Source organism: Numenius arquata, chromosome 1 (genome assembly GCF_964106895.1).
Source record: "Numenius arquata chromosome 1, bNumArq3.hap1.1, whole genome shotgun sequence".
In the NCBI taxonomy this organism is placed as follows: Eukaryota; Metazoa; Chordata; class Aves; order Charadriiformes; family Scolopacidae; genus Numenius; species Numenius arquata.
This window is the reverse complement of record NC_133576.1, coordinates 69410664-69430658: the sequence shown is the minus strand read 5'-3', so window position 1 is coordinate 69430658 and position 19995 is coordinate 69410664. Positions and strand designations below refer to the sequence as shown.

General features: G+C 41.0%; 1 protein-coding gene across 1 annotated transcript in view; it reads right to left on the bottom strand.

Annotated features, from left to right (window-relative positions):
- Positions 1-1530: 1530 nt before the first annotated feature.
- TMEM131 (transmembrane protein 131) overlaps positions 1531-19995 on the bottom strand; it is a 102980-nt gene continuing 84515 nt past the window's right edge. Inside the window, exons 30-41 of the mRNA XM_074159905.1 lie at positions 19612-19770; positions 18467-19062; positions 13902-14077; positions 12536-12663; positions 11004-11128; positions 10227-10385; positions 9296-9470; positions 8830-8951; positions 8631-8727; positions 7432-7529; positions 6147-6310; positions 1531-2593 (exon numbers count right to left, since the gene is read on the bottom strand). Of these exons, the coding sequence (XP_074016006.1) occupies positions 2297-2593; positions 6147-6310; positions 7432-7529; positions 8631-8727; positions 8830-8951; positions 9296-9470; positions 10227-10385; positions 11004-11128; positions 12536-12663; positions 13902-14077; positions 18467-19062; positions 19612-19770 (2296 nt within the window). The 3' untranslated portion in view covers positions 1531-2296. The remainder of the gene's footprint in view (positions 2594-6146; positions 6311-7431; positions 7530-8630; positions 8728-8829; positions 8952-9295; positions 9471-10226; positions 10386-11003; positions 11129-12535; positions 12664-13901; positions 14078-18466; positions 19063-19611; positions 19771-19995) is intronic.

The window sequence follows — 19995 nt, the reverse complement described above, 5'->3', positions numbered from 1 at the left end:
ACAAAATAACCTTTGAGTAGAGGGAAGATGGGACACTCAGAAGTAGGAAGTCTTTAGGCCTAGGACATTTTCCTTATAAATTTGAGGAGAAGGACAGGCTTTTTCCTCTCTTGGGAAATTGAAAACTGTGTGTCAAAGACCTTGATAGTTCAGGTTGTTTCATCCTTGGAATTTAAGTAATATTTAATTGGTGCTCAAGAGGAAACTCTTCAAAAGCAAGAACTGAGAATATTCTAAAGGTGGCAGTGGTTATTTGCACTAACACAAGGGAACGGTTCACATTTTTGGGGAAAATGTCTAAATTACTTGTGTGTTGCCTTGTCTTATTCAAACACAAATGTTTTTAAAGGAGAAAATTTTTCCTGTCCTCACAACTGCTTAAACCACTGAGGACTATTAGTATCTCGGAATTTGTTTCTGCTTCTATCCTCCATGGAATAAGTTCTAATATAAAACACCTGCTGGGAAAAAGAGGTGGCACATTACCTTAAGCAGCTCCTTTCACCTTGAAGTTACTGCTAGTTATCTTCCCAAGTTCCATTCACAGAGAAGCAGGCCCTGGCATGTCAGCAGCTTAACTACTTATTCTTTATTTTGCATGCAGTCGGAGACTTGTTTGCCCAGTTACTCAGAAGGAAATTGCATACAAATCCAAGTCGAACATTTCATGGCCATGCATGGTTCTAGAAATACCCACATTTTAAGAACAAAGGAGTTCCAGCAGGTTCTTACTCCAGAGATCTGTATCTTCAAGCTTCTGCTGGTGGCATCAAGAAGACAGCCATCTGACAGTTGTAGAGATTTTCTTCACATAGTGCAAGCCGGGAAAGTGGTCATAGTCTCAATTGCTTATTTAACCCTCATATTTTGTTGCATACATTATTCCCTGTAATGTAAAGGCTTTAACTAAAATACAGAGTTCTTACTCTTTTAAAGGATGGATTCTGATAAAAATCTGCTGCTGTAACTTTTAAGCAGTGCCACTGAGTCATAAGTGAATTTGTTGCTAGTGTCTGTTAATGCTTTCTTGTAATGGAAGGGTTTATTTTTACCTGGCTTTCGCTCAGATGAATATATGTAGTCACTGGGGCTTGCCTTACTGTTAATGAAGGGAAACAGACACCCTAAAGGGACAGATAAATCATATCTAAAAATAGTAAAGTTCTTGTTCAGACCTCTACAAGAACAGTGTTACAAAGGTATGGGCGTAGCATAAACAGCAGCAGCTGCTACTATGCCTGATACTTGGAAACTTAAACAGTGTAGACCTTTTCCCAGCATTTTGCTATCCAGCCAATTTTCGAGTGGGTGGCACTGTATAACCCTGAACACAATTTCTGATTACCCACTGCTACACAAACCAACACTGTCGAGAAGCCACGTTTCATCTGCAGGGTGATATTCTATATTCTGTTAATATAGGTCCTGTATGCAGTAGATTTTGGCCTGAAGGCTATCACCGCTGAGTGGATTCATGCATGCACAAGTTTAGAAAATGCCAGGAGAACAAAATTAGAGCAGACAGATCTTGAAAAAAGCAGTATTTATTTTAAAGTACAACCCAAAGTTGTATCTGTAAGAAATGCACAAGGTATCTTGTCTCTTCCACAAGTCTTGGCTGTGTGCATTTCAGTTCAACTTAAAAATGCATTCAGGTTTACAAATGTACAAACAGCACAGAAAGTGTATTACAGTCTCAACAGAATGCTCTTACATTCAGCCATTTTGCTCTTAAGGTTTTGTGTTGGTTTTGTTGGTTTTTTTGTTGGTTTTTTTTTTTTTTTTTTTACATTCTTAGAACCTGTGTTAACAAAGACAGCCTTATTTTAAAAAAATACTCTGCATTTTAGCACAAAGTGCCTTTTGATTTTTAAATTAGAACTTGGAGGATAATACTGGAAAAAATTTAAAAACCCAAACCGGTACTTTTTCATAAAAGTATTGCATGCCAGGACTGTTTTATAGTTCAAATTTTTTCCTAAATAACGACGGCAGATGGTAAAATGTGAAACCAGTGAAATTGTTCAGATTTACAGGCTTGAGCTGTAGTTGGGGATTTGTGACCACGCCCAGACTCTTTCAAGCTTATCTGCAATCTCACACTACCATATTGCAGGACAGGCTTTAAAAAGGAGCAAGTGATGAAAGCAGGACTGGGGGGGAGGGAAGGGCTGGGCCGGGGGGGGGGGCCAAGAAAAAAAGCAATGACCAGCAAGAGCCTGAAAATGATGTTTCAAAACTTTGCATTCAGAATTGTATTATGACCCGGATAAGAGTTCTTTCCTTTTGCTTAACTTCAGTTTTCGTGAGGATAGTGTGAATTAGACCAAGGATCTGAACTTCTTCTTCCAATTGTTGGGCTCCAAATTCTCCAAGGATTGTAGGTCTGTCCCATGTCTTCAGCAGGATTGGCAACAGCGGCGGCAGCGGGCGGAGGAGGAGCAGCCGAGGAGTTTTCGCTACCCATGAGATCGATGCCTGACAACGCGTTTGTTGGAGTGGTGAAGGGAAGGCCACTGTTGAGATTACTTGACCAAATGGAACTGCTGAATGGAGTGGTGGACCACAGGCCACTTGGGTTGCCAAGGATCGACTGCAGTAAAGAAAAAGCCAGGTAAGTAGCAGTTTGGCAACCTCTATTTTCACCTTGTTTACAGCACCCCAAAAGAAAAGTATCTAAGAAGCAGCAAGCCTGCTGTGGAACCCCTTCTGTCTTCACTGCAACGGGCAGTATTGAATTCCCTTTATTCCAGTTTGCAGAGAGGAGCCACCCTACAAACGCTCACCAAACACATCTAGTAATGGAATGGGCTGCAGAGTGCAATTACATTACAGGCTTTTAAGATGTTTTCATTTGAGCTTATACATCCCCACACCATTACTAATTTAAGCACTTCTACTATTCAAGCTTTAACACAAGGGCCAAAAAGCTCAAGCTTAATTAAACTAGTTAGAATGAGGTAGATAAACATGGTTCACATCTTGAAAAAACAACAAAACTAAAGTTGTAACTCAAGGTAGCAGCAAAGTCTGTTCCTTGATCCTTTTTTAGCTGTTTGCAAATTTATCTCCTTGTATGCACATATTATCTGTTATAAATTGAACATTTTGGATGAACTTACCTGTGTTCAGCCCCACTGTACCTCCCCATATTCCCAGTATATACTTTTTTCCCCCCATCCAAAAGTCCTCCAGATGAAGGGAGAGGGGATTGGAGAACTGGCCATTTGTCATGGAGTTCCAATACATCTCTCCTGATTCAAGGGGTCTGGAAATCTCTGACAAATGGTCATGGTGCAGATGCAGATGTGCTACAACATGTCACAAATGCATTCGGGATGCATAGGACAGGTACAGCAAGACTAGAGAACACATGCAGAAATTAACAAGGCCCAGGTTGTGTCAACTCTTAAAGCTCAAACAGTAGCAAGCAACAGGCAGAGGAATCTAACCCATGGTGTGGTGGAAAGTGATACCCGGAAGCAGCCAGAGATGGAGATGAGAAAGGTTAGCATAACTTTCATGCTAATATTAGCACAGAACCTGCTACATGTAGGCTTAACGCACTACATACCTCAGCGCCAATAGATTTAATGTACATATGCTGTAAATTCAATTTGCAAATATACAGTAAACTTGATACATCGAAAAGGCAGTGGACTTGTTGAGTAAGTGCTGTAAGGTACAAACATCCTTGTTTGGATTACTGGGTGCAAATAGGGCATCTATTCCCAAGACCTCAGCCCTCAGCTAATCACAGAATCACGGAATTGTCAGAGTCGGAAGGGACCTCTAGAGATCATCTAGTCCAACTCCCCTGCTGAAGCAGGATTGCCTAGAGCACATTGCTGAGGACTGCATCAAGGCGGGTCTTGAAAATCTCCAGAGAAGGGTTGCACACTAAAGGTTAACCAGTATCAGTGGACTCTGCATCTGAAGATTAAAATAAAAATCCCTTTAGAAAAGTAAACAAGGTGGACCCTGAAAATGTCTTAATTTCAGGTTTTTATTTTCTCCCCTGGAATGAAGATGATGTGCTCAGTCTAATCATACCTGAAATTGGTCAGACACTAACACACTACCCAAAGTGTCCTCATAGAATCTGACACCGAGGGTTGGACAGGAGTTTTGAGCATACTCAGGGGTTAACTGGGCCAACGTCATTAGGACTCTCCAATGTCACTGAGAAGTTGAGCCAAACTAGGGTCACCGTTTATTACTGTTATATAAATAAATGGTTATATTTAAGCTATACCAGCATTGGACTACTAAGCCTACAGCAGGAAACACTAATTCTGCCGCTCAGACACCAGCCCTAGCACACTAAAAGTCCACCCTATTTCTTCCTGCAGGCAAGCGCCAGGAACTATTCCTACATTTGGGAGAGCCTGATAGATAATTGCTGAAAAAGTAGAAGTAACCAGGAAAGGAGTAGCAGAGAATAATACTCTGGGTTAGACTGCTATTCCTTTTCAAGGCTGGTGGAGAGAAGTACAAAATGGCTGTCAGAACTACAGACAGGGAAATGGAAGAAACAGGAATGAGGGACTGTGGTTGGAAAGAAAGTGGGGAAGAAGTGTCAGCAGTGCAGCAGGGCCCGAGGGCAGACAGGACCTAGAAGTCAAATTCAATTTAGTACAGAAGCAAAGAGTTATGCATAAAATGAGGAAGCAAGAGGAAAAAGGAAGGAGGATGATCAAAATCAACTCCCCAGAAACTTTAGGATAACACAGAAGCCACTATGCAAGTGCTGTTTGCAGGAACGGCTTTGGCTCTTGTGCCAGAAAGGAGAAAAGAACAAGGCCCTGGTGTGGTACCTGCTCTCTTATCTAGCACTTAGAGCAAGGAGGTTCAGTGGCAAGAATGGCCAAGTTTTCCTCTTCTGGCACACCATGAGCACTTGAAAAAAAAATGGCTATCATTAAAAAGGCTTTGAACATTTCAGTATGTTTGCTGCTGCTTAAGTGATCTTCTCCTTGAATAACCTCCTAAAATGCTTTTTTCTCTCCCCAAAATCGAAGTACTTAAAGGGAGGGACTGACAATTCTTCTATACCGTTTGTCTGGCTTCCGTCTTGATGCTTCCTGAAGCATGCTTACAGGTATTTGTCAGAAGCACCCAGGAAATAGGCTAGAAGCTAGAGAGATTGTTCTGGTTGTCCTCAATCCCTCCCTTCTATAAATCCTGAGAAATGTGCCCTCCGTGTGACCAAAAAGCAACTCTCTCCTTACGTAGTTTTAGTGACATTACAGCTACAGTTGTAACCGCGTGACAAGGGCGCGATCGGTGAGCGTGTGTCTATAAGAAGCTGTGTGACCTTCTTCATCTTCCCCCCACTCCATCTGAACTGCTACCAGGTGAAGTAAACACTGCCTCTTACTCACTACAGAAACATTTTCAGAAGACAAGATGAAGAACGATTTCAGCTGGCACTGAAGACAGCTGTTGTGGTGTAAGTTTTATTCTGACAGATAGAGAGGCACAAGGATGACAGAGCAAGTACTACAATCTGTGTAAAAGCTTTTCAAAAACCAGCTTTGGCTATATGCTAGATCTCCATCAAAATTAGTTGTTAGTTTAAAGTCCTCACCTTATGGTCAGTCTTTTAGTGTTTTGGGCTTTTTTTTCCTAAGCTGAAAATAATACATTTGAGGCCTTTTACTTTTAGATAAGTGGTTTTTTTTGACCTTTTGTTAATTTATAAGTAGATGCAACACTGGACTCAGGAAGCAGAATCCAAACGTGAAAGTTATCGTATTGGCTACTTTGAAACTATCAAACTGGAAGTGACAGAAGCAGTGTCCAGCCATGGCACAGGAACAGAACGGCTCTTTCCACCATCCTGAAGCACATGGGAATGGAACACACTTTTCTAAGTGCTGCAAGATGCTCTCGTGAGAAGTATTTTTATGTGAAGAGATTTACATGGATTCATCATCTGCAAGCGACTGGACTAATCGCTCTTTGTCCAACAGCCATTTCAACTCAACTGCACAGAAAGATGAATACACGTAGCTTCCCTTTTCCTTTATTCTTCAGTTGATATTTTTCACCCAAATTTAAAAATTGTCTAAATGAAATTAGATGGCAGATGCAGAAATGGGTGGTAATAGTAATAACATGCTGTAATAGGAGTGAATACTTACTGCAGTTGTGTGAGTCGGGGAACTCGAGCTTGTTGGCCAGGAGGGTACAGAATCTGTAGCTGAAGGATCCCAGATGGATGATGGAACATTATTGAATTCACTCCAGTTTCTCTGAACATCCTGCCCATAAGCAGATCGAGCTAAACCAAGTTTGCTAAAAACCTCTAAAAATAAAACGAAATAAGACTGAGTACATTATGCATCGTCTTTTTCCAAGAACCACAGCAGACTAACACTCTTCATAGCAATTTCCCATGTTTTTCTAGCAGGTCCTGCTGCAGTGCAAGAACCGGGATTAGAGAAGGTGACACAGTAATACAGACCTCATCTCATATGCCCTGTATGAGATACGTGCCCAGCCCAGACCCCATCTCTGCTGGAGAAGCAGAGGGCAGCACCAGCACTTGTGGTTTGCCTGGTCCCTGCACACAGAACTGATCCCAGGCATCTTACTGCCAGCCCTCAGAGTTGCTGGTGCCCAGTGTTGCTGAGGAAGATGAAAGAACCCCACAGCAGCAGCTGCTATTGATTGCACACCCCCAGCATTTTTCCGTAGACATACAACTTTTTCAGTAGACATACAATCCATTTTGCAAATGCCATGTTTGAAGCTTTGCTTTGCTTATCATCTTTTGCAGACACCTTAAGAAATACCACACTACACATCTCCGAACACGGTATATAAACCTACAGAAAGCGTGCAGATCCGTGCCCTACAATATAGCCTGCCTGCATCAAGGCCCGTCTCAACAGTTACTTATGGAAAGTTTACCTAAATATTTAAATACAGGAATTAATGGCTGATTTTGGTATGCATCAGTTCACCATGCAGCTATACAAACACTAGAGGAAAACACAAAAGGAAAGCAACATGAGGGATGGGCCTCAGTTCCAGGGCAATGGTTTTATGCAGGCGTTAAGCGCTCAGGAAACCACAGGCCCAGTGGCACGTTTTTGAGACCTACAGTAAATCTTCAGGGTAAGCGACAGAGGGGATGAAGACTAAGGAAAAAAAAAGCCATCAAGAAATTTTTCTGAAACAAAGAACCTTCAAAACCAATATTTCCAGCCCAACAAAGACTCTAAAGAATTTCCACTAACTCTCTCTGGGCTGAAACACAGACTACACCACCAAATTTTTAACACACTTTCCTATGTAGTCATCTTTTCTGGGGGCAGGGATGGGAACACTGCCTGTATTTAGACCAACAGAAAGGAGGCACACCATTTCTTTACCTGCATTTGAATATGGAAAATATTTGAAAAAAACCCCGCAAAAACTCACCTCCAGTTAAGTTAAAAGAATGTCCAAATGCAGAGAATGAGTTCAGAGGTGTGAAATCGGGACTGCTGGGATTGCTGATAGGGCTCCACAAACCCGAACTAAATATTATGGAGTAATGGGAAAGCAATACACAACTCATTAACACAGTAATATCGACAATATTAACTTCCTGATCTATACACAAATGTATATGTACAAATGTATGTGTGTGTATATATTTAACGGTGATCAAGAGTTAGGAAATCAGCTAAATTTTGTTTTAACAAAAGATTTCAATGAAATACCATTTTCCTGTGTATATACCTATCTCGGAGCAACACACTGCTATAGACAAAATGCTCTTTAATTTGTAGACTGAGCTCCAACACAAACCTGAAAGTAGCTCTTTTGGTCAGTTTTTAAGAAAACTTAAAGGGTCTAAGTCATAGCGTAGGTTTTTTTGACAAGCAGATAAAGTTTAGAACCACTCAGAAGGGATACAAGTGCTCACGCTCCAGCTCGTGGGCAAGTTTCTTGAAACTACAGATGAGTTAACTGGAACCAGTGATAAGCATTTACAAAAACAAACCAAAACCCCACCCACAAACTTTGCTCCGAAAAGCAATTCCTTTGCGTACTGAAACTTGAATTCAAGTCTCTTTCTTATTTCAGAAAGGTTACCAGACGCTTACTGCTTTTTACAACCGAGACAGATGTGCACCGCCAAAGTAAGTCAGAAAAGACAGCACGCCTTAGGGAACACAACTGAGCGCAGCTCTATTTTGCTCCTACTCGTAACACGAAGCCCAGTGATAGTTGTGGTCTCAGTGTTAAAACTGGGAGTGAAAGATGCTGCTGTACAGCAAGATATTCTGCCTGTAAACTATTTCGAGTGACCTCGGTTCACATTCCTCAATACTGAAAGAGCGAAGCTGATTTCTCATTGTTTGGATGCCCTGGAAACACAAGATTGTTGGGTTACTGGGAATGAGGGGGTGAAAGCCCCCATCGCATCCAGAACATCCTGCTTTCTACTTTTGAGTCACTTGTAAGTTCTAAACTTTTTTACAAAGTGAGAGATGCTTTGCTCAGACTTTAGAAAAGTTAAAAAAAAAATAGGACCAAAATAGAATTCTGTCACTACCTTCAAAATGCCATTCGCAGCTTACAATCTTCTTTTCTAGGGGCCTAGGCATTTGCCTAGAGAATATAAAAATTACCTGTCAGAGCCATCACTGTCAACAACTGCGTGGGAAATGCTGATATTGCTGGCAACATCCGTCTTGCTTGGAGAAACCTTTGGTAAACCACTGCCACCTGCAAGAATATATAATATATAAACCAAGTAAAATAAAAAAACCCAACAGAATATTCAGGAAATATTCAAAAATATTTAGAACTCCAAAATGGTTCTAATACCTGGGCTCTTGTCATAACCTGCAGCTACAGCAGCAAAAGTAGGGTTGCCATTCCTGCCTGGAAGAGAAGCTGCCTTTGCCAGCTTATGTTTGGTACCATTAGGCTGCTTGCTTTTCATTTCACTTAAAGGAGAAAAAGAGAAAAAAAAAAAAAAAAAGAGTAAGGTTTTGGACTTCAGCAGTTTGATAAAAAAAGCAGCAATTTAAGCCAGCATTCATGAAAATGTTAACACCACCTCAACAGTTCACGTAATTGCGCATTTTTCCAATCTACCAAGTTGTAAGAAACCCCAGAAAAATATAAATAGCATGGGGTAAGTTATATACAGTAATATCTGCAAAAAAAGCTGTTTCCATGGGAAGAGGAAATAGGTCTGAGAGGAAGGAAGATACACCATGTGAAGCACATGGGTTCCACAAGCGTTCTGGGCTTGGGAAATCAGTAGGAGGTGCAGATTTGGACTCACTTGCTGCAGCTGCTGTTCACGATGCTGCTGTAAGTGCCTCCTCGTGGACCAAAAGCTAAAGATGCGGGAGGAGGAGGAGGAGACGGAGAGGCGGGTGTCGGCGAGGGCTGTCGCTGTTTCAGGAAAGCATCTGCGTTCAGGGTTTGTAGAGAGAGTTTATAAAGGTTGTCCGTAGCTATAAAGAGAAACACAAAACACTTTCCTGTAGTACTTACTTTAAAATAAAGGCTTATCAAACTTCTGCTACCCTTTCTGTTCAGATTGAGGAATGATGATGGCAAAGGCTGTTCCCAGTGATGGCAGAAGCAGCTCCTTCTCTATATTCACCTATCAGTATTCAGGTTTACTACCTATTTTCAGAGAGATCATGTTGCAACAAAAGCATCGAGATAAACTGATTTGCACAGAAGAAAGAACCTTTCTAAGTGAGTGCTGTGGAGAGGGATGACTCTGTTCGCGTGCAACCAAGAGGAAGGTGATTCGGTTCCCACACAAGGGATTTACAACGCAACCAAAAAGCTTTTATCAGTGCCCCACGCAAACCACTGCATTAAGGCATTTTCAGTATTTCCTCTCAAGGACAAATAATGTAATTAGTTTCAACTTTAGCTGCAGCAGACTTGACCAAGTAAAACCCCCATCTGCTCTAGAAAATACATTTTGTTTCCGAGTAGTAATTCTCATTTCCTCAATCTCCCCAGCAGCTTCTGAATCCTGTCCATCACTGAAGAACTGTGGAACAGCCCGTGCTCTGCCCACATGGTTTTCAAACCTCCCAATCGTACCAGATGCTATCAATGAGGCCCACGGCAGAAAACAGGAGCACAACTACGCAGTGAAAAAAAGACAGGAAGATCTATAAACAGACCAAGCCTACCTACAGATGTTCATTGCAGAACACTAATTCTGTCATCCTCTAGCAATTACTTACAGCTGCCAGCTTTGTGAAGAGGCACGGAGTCCCACTCTGGTGGTGGAGAATCCTTTTCACCTTCTGAGCTGCTGGTGTTTCCTAGCTCCTGTCCAGAACCCCCAGGGAGAAATTTTGCTAATACTGATGGCCTGCTCTCCATTAACTTACTGTTTGGACCTATTAAAACAAAAGAAGAAAAGCAAGTTGTTTTTTTTTCTTTTTTTTTTTCCTGTTTAGCTTACTTCACTTTTAAAACAGACTTAACTACATTAAGCCAGGCTGAGAGAGTTGGGGTTGTTCAGCCTGGAGAAGAGGCGGCATCAGAGAGACCTTATAACGGCCTTCCAGTACCTGAAGGGGGCCTACGGGAAAGATGGGGAGGGACTCTCTCAGGGAGTGTAGTGATAGGACAAGGGGTAATGGTTTTAAACTGAAAGAGGGTAGATTTAGATCAGATATAAGGAAGAAAGTCTTTCTTGTGAGGGTGGTGAGGCACTGGAAAAGGTTGCCAAGAGAAGTTGTGGATGCCCCATCCCTGGAAGTGTTCAAGGCCAGGCTGGATGGGGCTTTGAGCAACCTGCTCTAGTGGGAGGTGTCCCTGCCCATGGCAGGGGGGTTGGAACTCAGTGATCTTTGAGGTCCCTTCCAACTCTAACCATTCTATGATTCTAAGTCCATGGATGGGAAACTGAACAGTTTTCTTCTCACAGCAGACTTAGAATTAAGCACTCAAGAGGGGTTACAAACAACCGAATAAAATTCCCGAGGTTTTTATAAAAAAGAGCCTCACACTACCTCTCGTTTTGGGGAGGTTTCTTGATTTAGACCCATTCGTCAAAAGGTGCTGTGTAGGTATCTTGGATGGAAAGGTTTTGCGCTGCTTGTTTTCCAGTGGGGGAGTATAAGACAATTCCAAGGAACTAAATGAAAACAGAGATACATTTATTTTTAAGCTCTCTGAAGCACTGAAGAGATTATATATAGATAATACATATATATATATATGTATATATATATGTGCCATACGGTTTTACAGAAGACTGGTCTCCTGTGGCTTTTTAATGTCAACTTTGTGCTTGTCTTCAAAGCTATTCATAAGCAGAGGTTTGTACTTCTCCTTTATGCAACTCCACCCTTCCTAGCTCTGGCTCATTTTCTACCCACACTGCTCTGCACATTTATTAGAGCTCACTCACTTTCCAGAAGAAGCTTTCTTCCTGGAGCTCCAGGATTGTAAAACCTGTTTGATTATACAGAAGCAACAAGAGATGGCAACTGCCATTTTTCTACTCTGCCCCTACATGCTCTTGTTAGATCACATGCTCCTGATACGCTATTGCCCTGAATGTACAGGATCATCTTTTAGTTGATGACATAAAACTATTCAAACCCACCATCAAATTCATTTGGCTATATACTCTTCTTTTTCTCCAATTATTTGATTATGTCTCTAAAACTTTCTAGGGAGGAACTATTTTACCCATCTCTTGTGGAAGAATTCCAAACAAGCTGTCATTGTGGCCTTTGAACACTGTCGCATGTAATGAACTTGTGATTTATATGATAAAGGAAAGTAGATAATGGTACAAATAAATAAGATAAGGAGGAGACTTTGCCACGCAACGTTTTCAGAAATATTTTGAAGAAAATTAATTTATACTAACTACTAATATCAGTTAGTCTAGTATTACTTACAGCAACAGGGAAAATGCAAGCCAATATACCACGCCTCAGTTTGGTGTAGTTTACTTCTGTGGCACTTGGATACAGATCTGATTTCAGAATACTATTTCAGAATGCACTAGATATAGTAAGACTAAGATTCTTCATTTTTTCCCTTTCTATCATCTCCAATCAGCCACCTGCCAGTAAGGGAAAGGGACTGGCAGCAGCAGCAGCCTCCTTTAATAACACATCCAAGACTCTGATCTTACTCTATGATACAAAAAAGGCTGTAATTTCACCAAGGGCAACCAAAGTCACTCATGTTAGTGCCGGCTTCCTGTGCTGCCACTACAAGCTCCTGTAGAAACATTAACCCTATTTTGCGTATGCAATGCCTGTCACAAAAAGCTGAACATTGCTTAACCCGATTTTCTTCTCTGGATTTAATTCTTATTTTGCACTGTACTCCCATTAAAAAATTTGTCATTTACAAGCTTCATATATTCCCCGATATCAGGAACGTAGAGGAAACTGCTTCAAGGTATCTGCTGTTGGCATTAGCCAGACTGGAAGCCACAACAGTCTCACACTCAGATTTTTATCAATCCATCTTCCCTTCAAGCACGATGCCTTCTCTAATAAAAAACTTTTGTTATGCTTACCTGGGTTTCATATCTACAGGGATTTCTTTCTTGATACTTGTTAGCAGTTTTTTAGTTTTCTGTTTTACTTGGACTATTTCATTTTCAGGTTTTTCTGGTATAGCTTTTCCCTTTTGTTTTTCAGGTTCCTATAAAAGACATTATAATAACATGTTAATATTCATGAAAAGTAAAGTCCCTCTTACATCACAACATACATAGTATAAATAGGGCTGAGGAAAGAATGCTATTTGAAAACATGAACGTTTTTGCAGCACAGAAGGTATCTTTTTACTACTTAGTGAGTATACCTATAAAACATGGTATCTATTCTTTCCTATTTGGAGAAGTAGCAATCAATATGCCTAGCAAATTAATGAACTTCAAGCAGATCTGATGTTTGCAAATACACAACTCTTCAGGCCACAGCCTCTGAGTCTCCTTTAAAGAAGATGCTCACTCTGTAGGGAGACCGATACTGCAGCTGTTGTACGCACTCCAGACCGTCTAAAACAGATTCTTCAACAAAGCAAAAAATGAGCAACTTCACCATTCAATTTATTTTTATTTTTTTTTAACCATGCTTCTAAGACTTTCTGAATACAAGTACACTGTCAAATAGCCATCTTGAAAAATTAAAGGTGATTTTCAAATGGAAACTTACTAAACGGTGACTTTTTTTTTGAAGTATATTACTTGGATTTCTTTTCTTTGTTTCCCCAGCTAGAATCCTTATCTTTTCGAAAGTTCAAATTTAAGACATGTCCAAATTCAGGCTTGGTTTTCTTCTCTTTGAGACTACCTCTGCTTTGTTTGGTTCCCTAGCGCATGCTTTAGGACATCGTATTTGTGACAACCTGACCACTACAGAAATTGTTAAAGCTTTAGTTTATTACCTAGAAGCATGTAAGCCAAACAAGTAAAATAAAGGTAGGGGTACTGTCAAAGGTAATTAACTACCTGCTGACAAGTTACCACCAGTGAACTGACCCTTTGTAACTGATGCACGGTTTTAGCGTGCACCTTAATTATTACCTAAAATTAGTGTCCATACTTCTGTGTTTTATTCTGCAAATAGAACAGGCAAGGAGTGTGCGGAGAAACAATTACCACAATGCTGCTGACAACTGGTGGCTTATTCAAGTCGCAGTCACTCGGGCACTGTCAGTCCTGAGACTGTACGATTCAAGCACGTTCACACTCAGAGAGGAGCAAATTTTACAGAGGAGAAGTGAAGGCAAGGATTAGGAAAGATGTATTTTAATTAACATTCTTCTTTTTGTTATTATAGTATAGGAAAGGCAGGGGTGAGGGGAAGAGACCATATTCCTGCTGACAGGTGACCCACCAGCTACACAGGAGCCTCCTTTTATGAGCAGTGCCATACCTCTTTGAGAAGTGGCTCTGTGTCTGGGTTGGAGGTTTCGGTTGTGGTTGAAGAACTGTCATCATCTGCCAAGGAATCCTTCAGTTCATCTTCCTGTTGCTTTCCTTTCCCTCTTCTATCCTTTTCTTCCCGCTTCTTCTGTGGCTTAGCCTTGCGCTGAAGCGTTTTCCCTTTCCCTAGGGAGATAAGGATAATTCAGATTCCCAGCAGCAGTCCTCCAAGGTGGGCTAAATTAATTTATTTTAGAGGCTAACACACATGATTAAGCCTCTCAAGTTCATCATCTGTTATGATACACCAACCATTTAACAACCACCTCACACCAAATATGAGCAACAGCATCACACCTGAAGAACCCTGATCTCCACCATCGCATTTATGCTCCTGAGCCCTACCTCCATTGCCTCCCTGGAGATGGTGGGCACCTGGCTACCCATAATTCTTCTCTGCTCTGTTCCTGGCATTCCATTTAAACATCTTAGAATGCAATTTGACAGTTTCACCGCACAAGACTAGATTTAAACATGAACTTCAGAAGTTGGTACAAGCTTTATCATCTGAACAAACGAAGGACAGAAATGATTAGCATGCTCTTCAGATTAAAAAACACACACCCACCCAACAGTAAGACTAGTGTGGATGAGAAAAACCACCAATAGTATTTATCTAGCAAAGATGTAAAAGAACCAAACCCAGAAATCTCACCCCCAAGTATACTTTCTCCCCTTGACAGATTTTATTCTTTCAGAGTGTACTATTCTAAGAGGTGTCACTAAGTGGAGTGTAAAATAGTTTGGCTTGACACACTAAGGCGTTACTGCATCTCAAAGTAGGGAAAACAATGCGTTAAACACTCCAGGAGATTTTTAATCAATTTTCTTGAAGCGATCCACATATAAATAAATAATGCTACTTGAACAATTGATTATGTTTTTCCTGCAATTTCTACAGGCTAACTGAAATATAGCATAGTGTAAGTTCAAAATGTAGAGGTTTAAGAACTTTCAAAATCAAGCCAGAGATCCTGGCTTGCAAAATAGGCAGGATTAGGCTCCCGGGGAATAAGAAATTTATCACAAAAAGCATCAATGCAGAGAAACTGTGCCTGCGCGTGTGTGGAGTCATCGTTATCTTACCATCGCCTCTTGTTACTCTCTTACAGGATGAGAGCATTCACAATATTCTTCTGTCTTTCAGTGGATGTAACATACCCCTTTACCAATAAGATCTTTCTTAGATAGTGCCCTTCAGACTAAGCATTCTCATTTGTACGCTGCACAGTGCCTGCATCCAGCTCCCAGGACAGACGCAATAGTTCCCTCAAGTAAAGACTCGATTAACCCGTGCTGAATAAGTGGATTCAGCCTCTTCTGGGATTTGTACCAGCTCAGGTCAGAATCGAGTCTGGAAGGACAATGGTAGCTGTCATATTTCATTTGGCAAAGTGTTCCTCAGGGAAAGTTTGTACCAAAACATAAATTTGCCGTCAGTATTTTGGCAAATACTAGATATACATCAAAGGGCAGTGCCTTCAAACTTTGTTTTCTTCAGACTTAACATCCATGTTTTTAGTATCAAGCACAACAAAAACATTGGAGATAAAAATCTTCTTTTTAGTGTGAATGCAAATAAAAGTCTAACTGCAAGTAGATCTTTGTATGGAAATTTTCTAAAGGTCAGCTTCCAGCTTATTGGGAGTATTCTGGCTTTGCCTCAGAAGGTCTTATTCTAAGATTTGCTTCAAATTTAGTCTACATTCAGGACTGCTAAACCGTTTATCGTTCCTCATTAGAAAAATCTATGTAAAATGCTATCATGGTGTAAAAATACGTAAAGCAGCTGTTTAACAAAAATTAATGTAGCCTCCACAGGTCTGCTAGGACCCAAGTATTAGGAAGCTGAAACAGAAGACAATAAAGGTGGGAATCCTGCACAGGATACTGTGCCAGCCAGTTTTAGTCCAGAAGCTGCTGCTTCTGCAAACGTTTGTGACTCACTCTAGCTATTTATCTAAAGACTAATGTCAGTGTGTGTATGTAGATCCAGATAGATAACGGAACTTCCCCTATGGTTATACATTTTTAAAGAGGCCAAATGGAGAAGGGCAAGTTTTATGTGATGCGCTGAGCTTCTGTGAGTCATGTTACGCTTTACAGATAACATTGGGTTTGGTTTTTTTTTTTTAAAGCTAATCCAAAAAGAAGTCTACACGCATAAATACAATTTATTGATCTAAGAAGATGAAGAGGTCAAGAAAACTGTCTGGATTGCAAAATGTACCATTTGTAATAACTTTTGCAGTACAGAGCATGTTTAAATATTCAGTATACCCCCATGTCAAAGCCAAGTGATGCAAAGCCTCCGTAACAGGAGGAAAAATATGAATTTATCTGAATTTGTAATTGGGAGAAGGTTATAAAAAGGAAAAGTAATGCCAAAAAATGGAACCCATGTAAGTGACTAAGTATTTTATCATCTTTTAAATTGCTTTTGAAATTGATAGACAAATCAAGAGAAGCACCCATCTGAAGAAAATGGATTTAAGTATAGTTGAAAAAATGTAATCAAAAGTCTAGCAATACTTAGAAGCAGCTGTTTGCTAAGACAAGCTCCAAATACACCGACTGCTAGAAATTGCTATAGGTACAAAAAAAATGTTAACACAGGCACACCACATTATTTGCATCAGGAATATGCTTTTGAAACCAAACTCAGTGGTCCCCACATGCTGCGCGGCAGCTGCATTGTACACAGTACTTGAGTGCGGCAGCTGTTTTCTTTTTAGGTTGAACTACAAATGGAAGACGCGCTCCAGAAGCCCTCCCAGGCGTTCCATATGGGGACTGGATGGGTCCACTGTAAATCCACTCCGACACACCCCAAGAGGACGCTGCACCTTCACCACCAGCCTTTTTGCTCTCTGGAGTTCCAATACTACACTATTTGCTAACACAGACGCTGCTCATGAAACCTACCTACAGTCATGTCATCTGCTGGAGTACCAGTTAGCTAATTTATGAAACGAATACCTGACAAACTGGTCATAATTTTCTTCGGATTAATTCCCCCAACCACAGTCCTTCATCTAAACTAAAAACCAAACAGCCCAGAAATAAAGTAGCCTATTTCAGCAGGATCCCCAAACCTCTCATCACTTCAGAATCTCCACTTTGAAAGTTCAGATGCATCATCACATCCACTCTGAACTAATTAAGAGCTTTCTGCTCATTACTCCTTAACAGAGTGAAGCTTTCCTCTTTGGTGGTGCATGATCATACAGATGCCTCATGATTTATATGCTTTCCCACTGTTCATCTTCTTAACTCTATTTCTAATAAGCAACACCGTATCAGTACAGTTTCTGTACAACGCTGTTGTTAGAAAAAAGTGAAAAATTATTTAGAAATAAACACATTAAGATTAAATTTATAACCACATAACTCTGGGACACAAGTGAAATGGCTAATACAAAAATAACACGATTAGAAGTCCTACTCTAACAAAGTTTATAAGAAGGAAAATACATGACATAGTTTTAAATGTCTCGATTTATCTAATGTACAAAATTCAACACATTATTTTAAGCATTCGACAACTGAAAATGTGCACAAACATTTTAAACTCACTCTAACCTCATGCAAAGATGAATGCAACTTATAAACACAGGTGCCATATGTTAATTTGTTGACCACCTGACATCAGGGATTTTTCACATCTGCAAGTCTGGGCATGAAGAATTCCATTCCCAAATGATACCACAGGGGTTTACAGACATCTCTCTGTTCCCCTGCTCCCTTTTATCTCCGTCTCAGTTTTCGTAATACATTAGGACAACTTCCTTTTCCTTCCCTCAATCTTCAGCCCCAACTACAAATGATGGAGGAGGGATGGATGCCAACCCAAAGGCAAAGGAGTAGCAACCAAAAGCATCTTTCTTCTTCAGGGTGTCAGATGTATAAATGTTCACACTTGCTTTCATCAAAATGTTACAAAAATTCTGCAGGAGAATCAGAACCTAGCATTGCAGAGAACTTCTCTGCCATAAAAGAAAGGGGATCTTTTCAATGCTTATCAATATCTAAAGGGCAGGTGTCAAGAAGATGGGGTCAGGCTCTTCTCAGGGGTACCCAGCGAGAGGACCAGGGGCAACAGGCACAAACTGGAACACAGGAAATTCCACCTCACCACGAGGAAAAACTTATTTACTTTAAGGGTGACAGAGCACTGGGACAGGCTGCCCAGAGAGGGTTTGGAGTCTCCTTCTCTGGAGACACTCAAAACCTGCTTGGACATGTTCCTATCCAGCCTGCTCTAGATGAACCTGCTCTGGCAGGGGGGTTGGACTAGATGATCTCCAGACGTCCCTTTCAAACCCTGCCATGCTGTGATTCTGTGAAAGGAAGTGTTCAAGACACAGGCACATACAGCCGGGTAGGGAACAGCTGAGACGCTATCACTTTCCACGCTATGAAAACATGACCTTTACAGTCAATTAAATCTTGTTCTGTGGCTTACATAATGAATCATCCTGTTATAAAAAAAAAAAAAAAGCAGAATTGTATTACCTTTGTTTTTTGCTAGTGGAGATGGGGGCTGCTCTGTAAACACATCTGGGCAAGGGGATTCGGGGTGGTCAAAGTCTTTTTCCATAGTTTCTATGAGCCCAGTGAGATCTGAATCCTCCGAGCTGTGTCTTCTGCTGCTGGCACACTCTGCGTGAGGCGGGCTGAGAAGCGGTAGCTGTGGCAAAGAACTTTCAGTCTGTTGCTCCTGCTGCTGGGGCCCGGATGCTGGGGGCTGCTGGAGGGGCTGCTCTGCCAAAGCTGGCGCCTGCTGCTGTGCCGGCTGCTGGTTCTGCCTCGTCCCCTTGGCTCTTTTGCCCGCGGCGTGACTCTGAGCTGTGGCACCTGAATCCAAGGTAAAGGGGCCCGCTCTGTTCACGGACTGCATGGAAGCTGTTTGTGCTGAAGTCCTATTAGGTATGCTTGAACTGGGTTTGGATTTGATGTTTTCAACATCAGGTGCATTTCTATTGCTGTGAAGGTGTGCTGTTGCATTGCATTGTTTATGATTCCCTGCACTGGATCGTGAAGACGAACTGCCGGCTCCATAGATCCCTCTGGATGAACTGTGATTAGAATCTGATCCAAGCGCATTCAAGCTGGAAGAGCAACAAGTGTTTAAATAGACTCTACAATGTTTCCATTCTTCCACATGAGAAAAGAATCGCTGTGTCAAAAAGAATCCTTGAACTCCACTGTTCTTGGCGTATAACCAACAAAACGCCTAAAACTTGTCTGACAAGTCAGTAGCCTTTACCATTTCCTGTTCACTTGCTCACTGCATGTGTGAACACAGACGCAGTAAAATGACAGTCAATAGATATGGTGAAGAAACACTGAAAGGAGAAGATATTTTTTTTTTAACTGAATACACCAAAGGTAAGAACTTCTGGCCTGGTCAAAAACAGGGTTTGGTTTTGGTTGGTTGGTTTTTTTTTTTTTTTTTCTTTCTTTTTTTCCAGAAGTTGAATATTCCCTACAATCACAAAATCCATCTTTTTATCCAAACCATGTTTTTATAAGTAACTGGGGGGAGCTTTATTTATTCGCCTGAAGAGCAGTATCACCTTCATACTGGCTTTATAACTAAAGAAAAAAAAGGGAAGGGGGGGAAAGACATCCCACACAAAACTCAAACTCCTACTTACTTTCCGTCAGATGAAATTCCAACTATTCTCCTGAGATCAAGTGGCCTTCCCATATCAAAGGGAGGGTTTGAGGCCTCAAAGGACAAGCGTCTCCTAAATGGCTCCCATATTCCTTGAGCTTCTAGATAGGCTGTTCCAATTACCAAGAGGAAGAGAACACTGCAGAGAAGAGAGGCAGTCATCTGAGTATTTCTTAGTTTTGAGCATTTTAAGGTTAATGAAATTAATCACACAAGACAAAAACTTTGTATCTTATACCAAAAAGCTGAAAACTGCATCCAAACCACAACTTTGTCTGATAGAAACATAAAATACACAAGTTTAGCATGATATATACATCACTAATACTGAGAATGGAAGTTAGATGCAAGTGAGATATGCAGC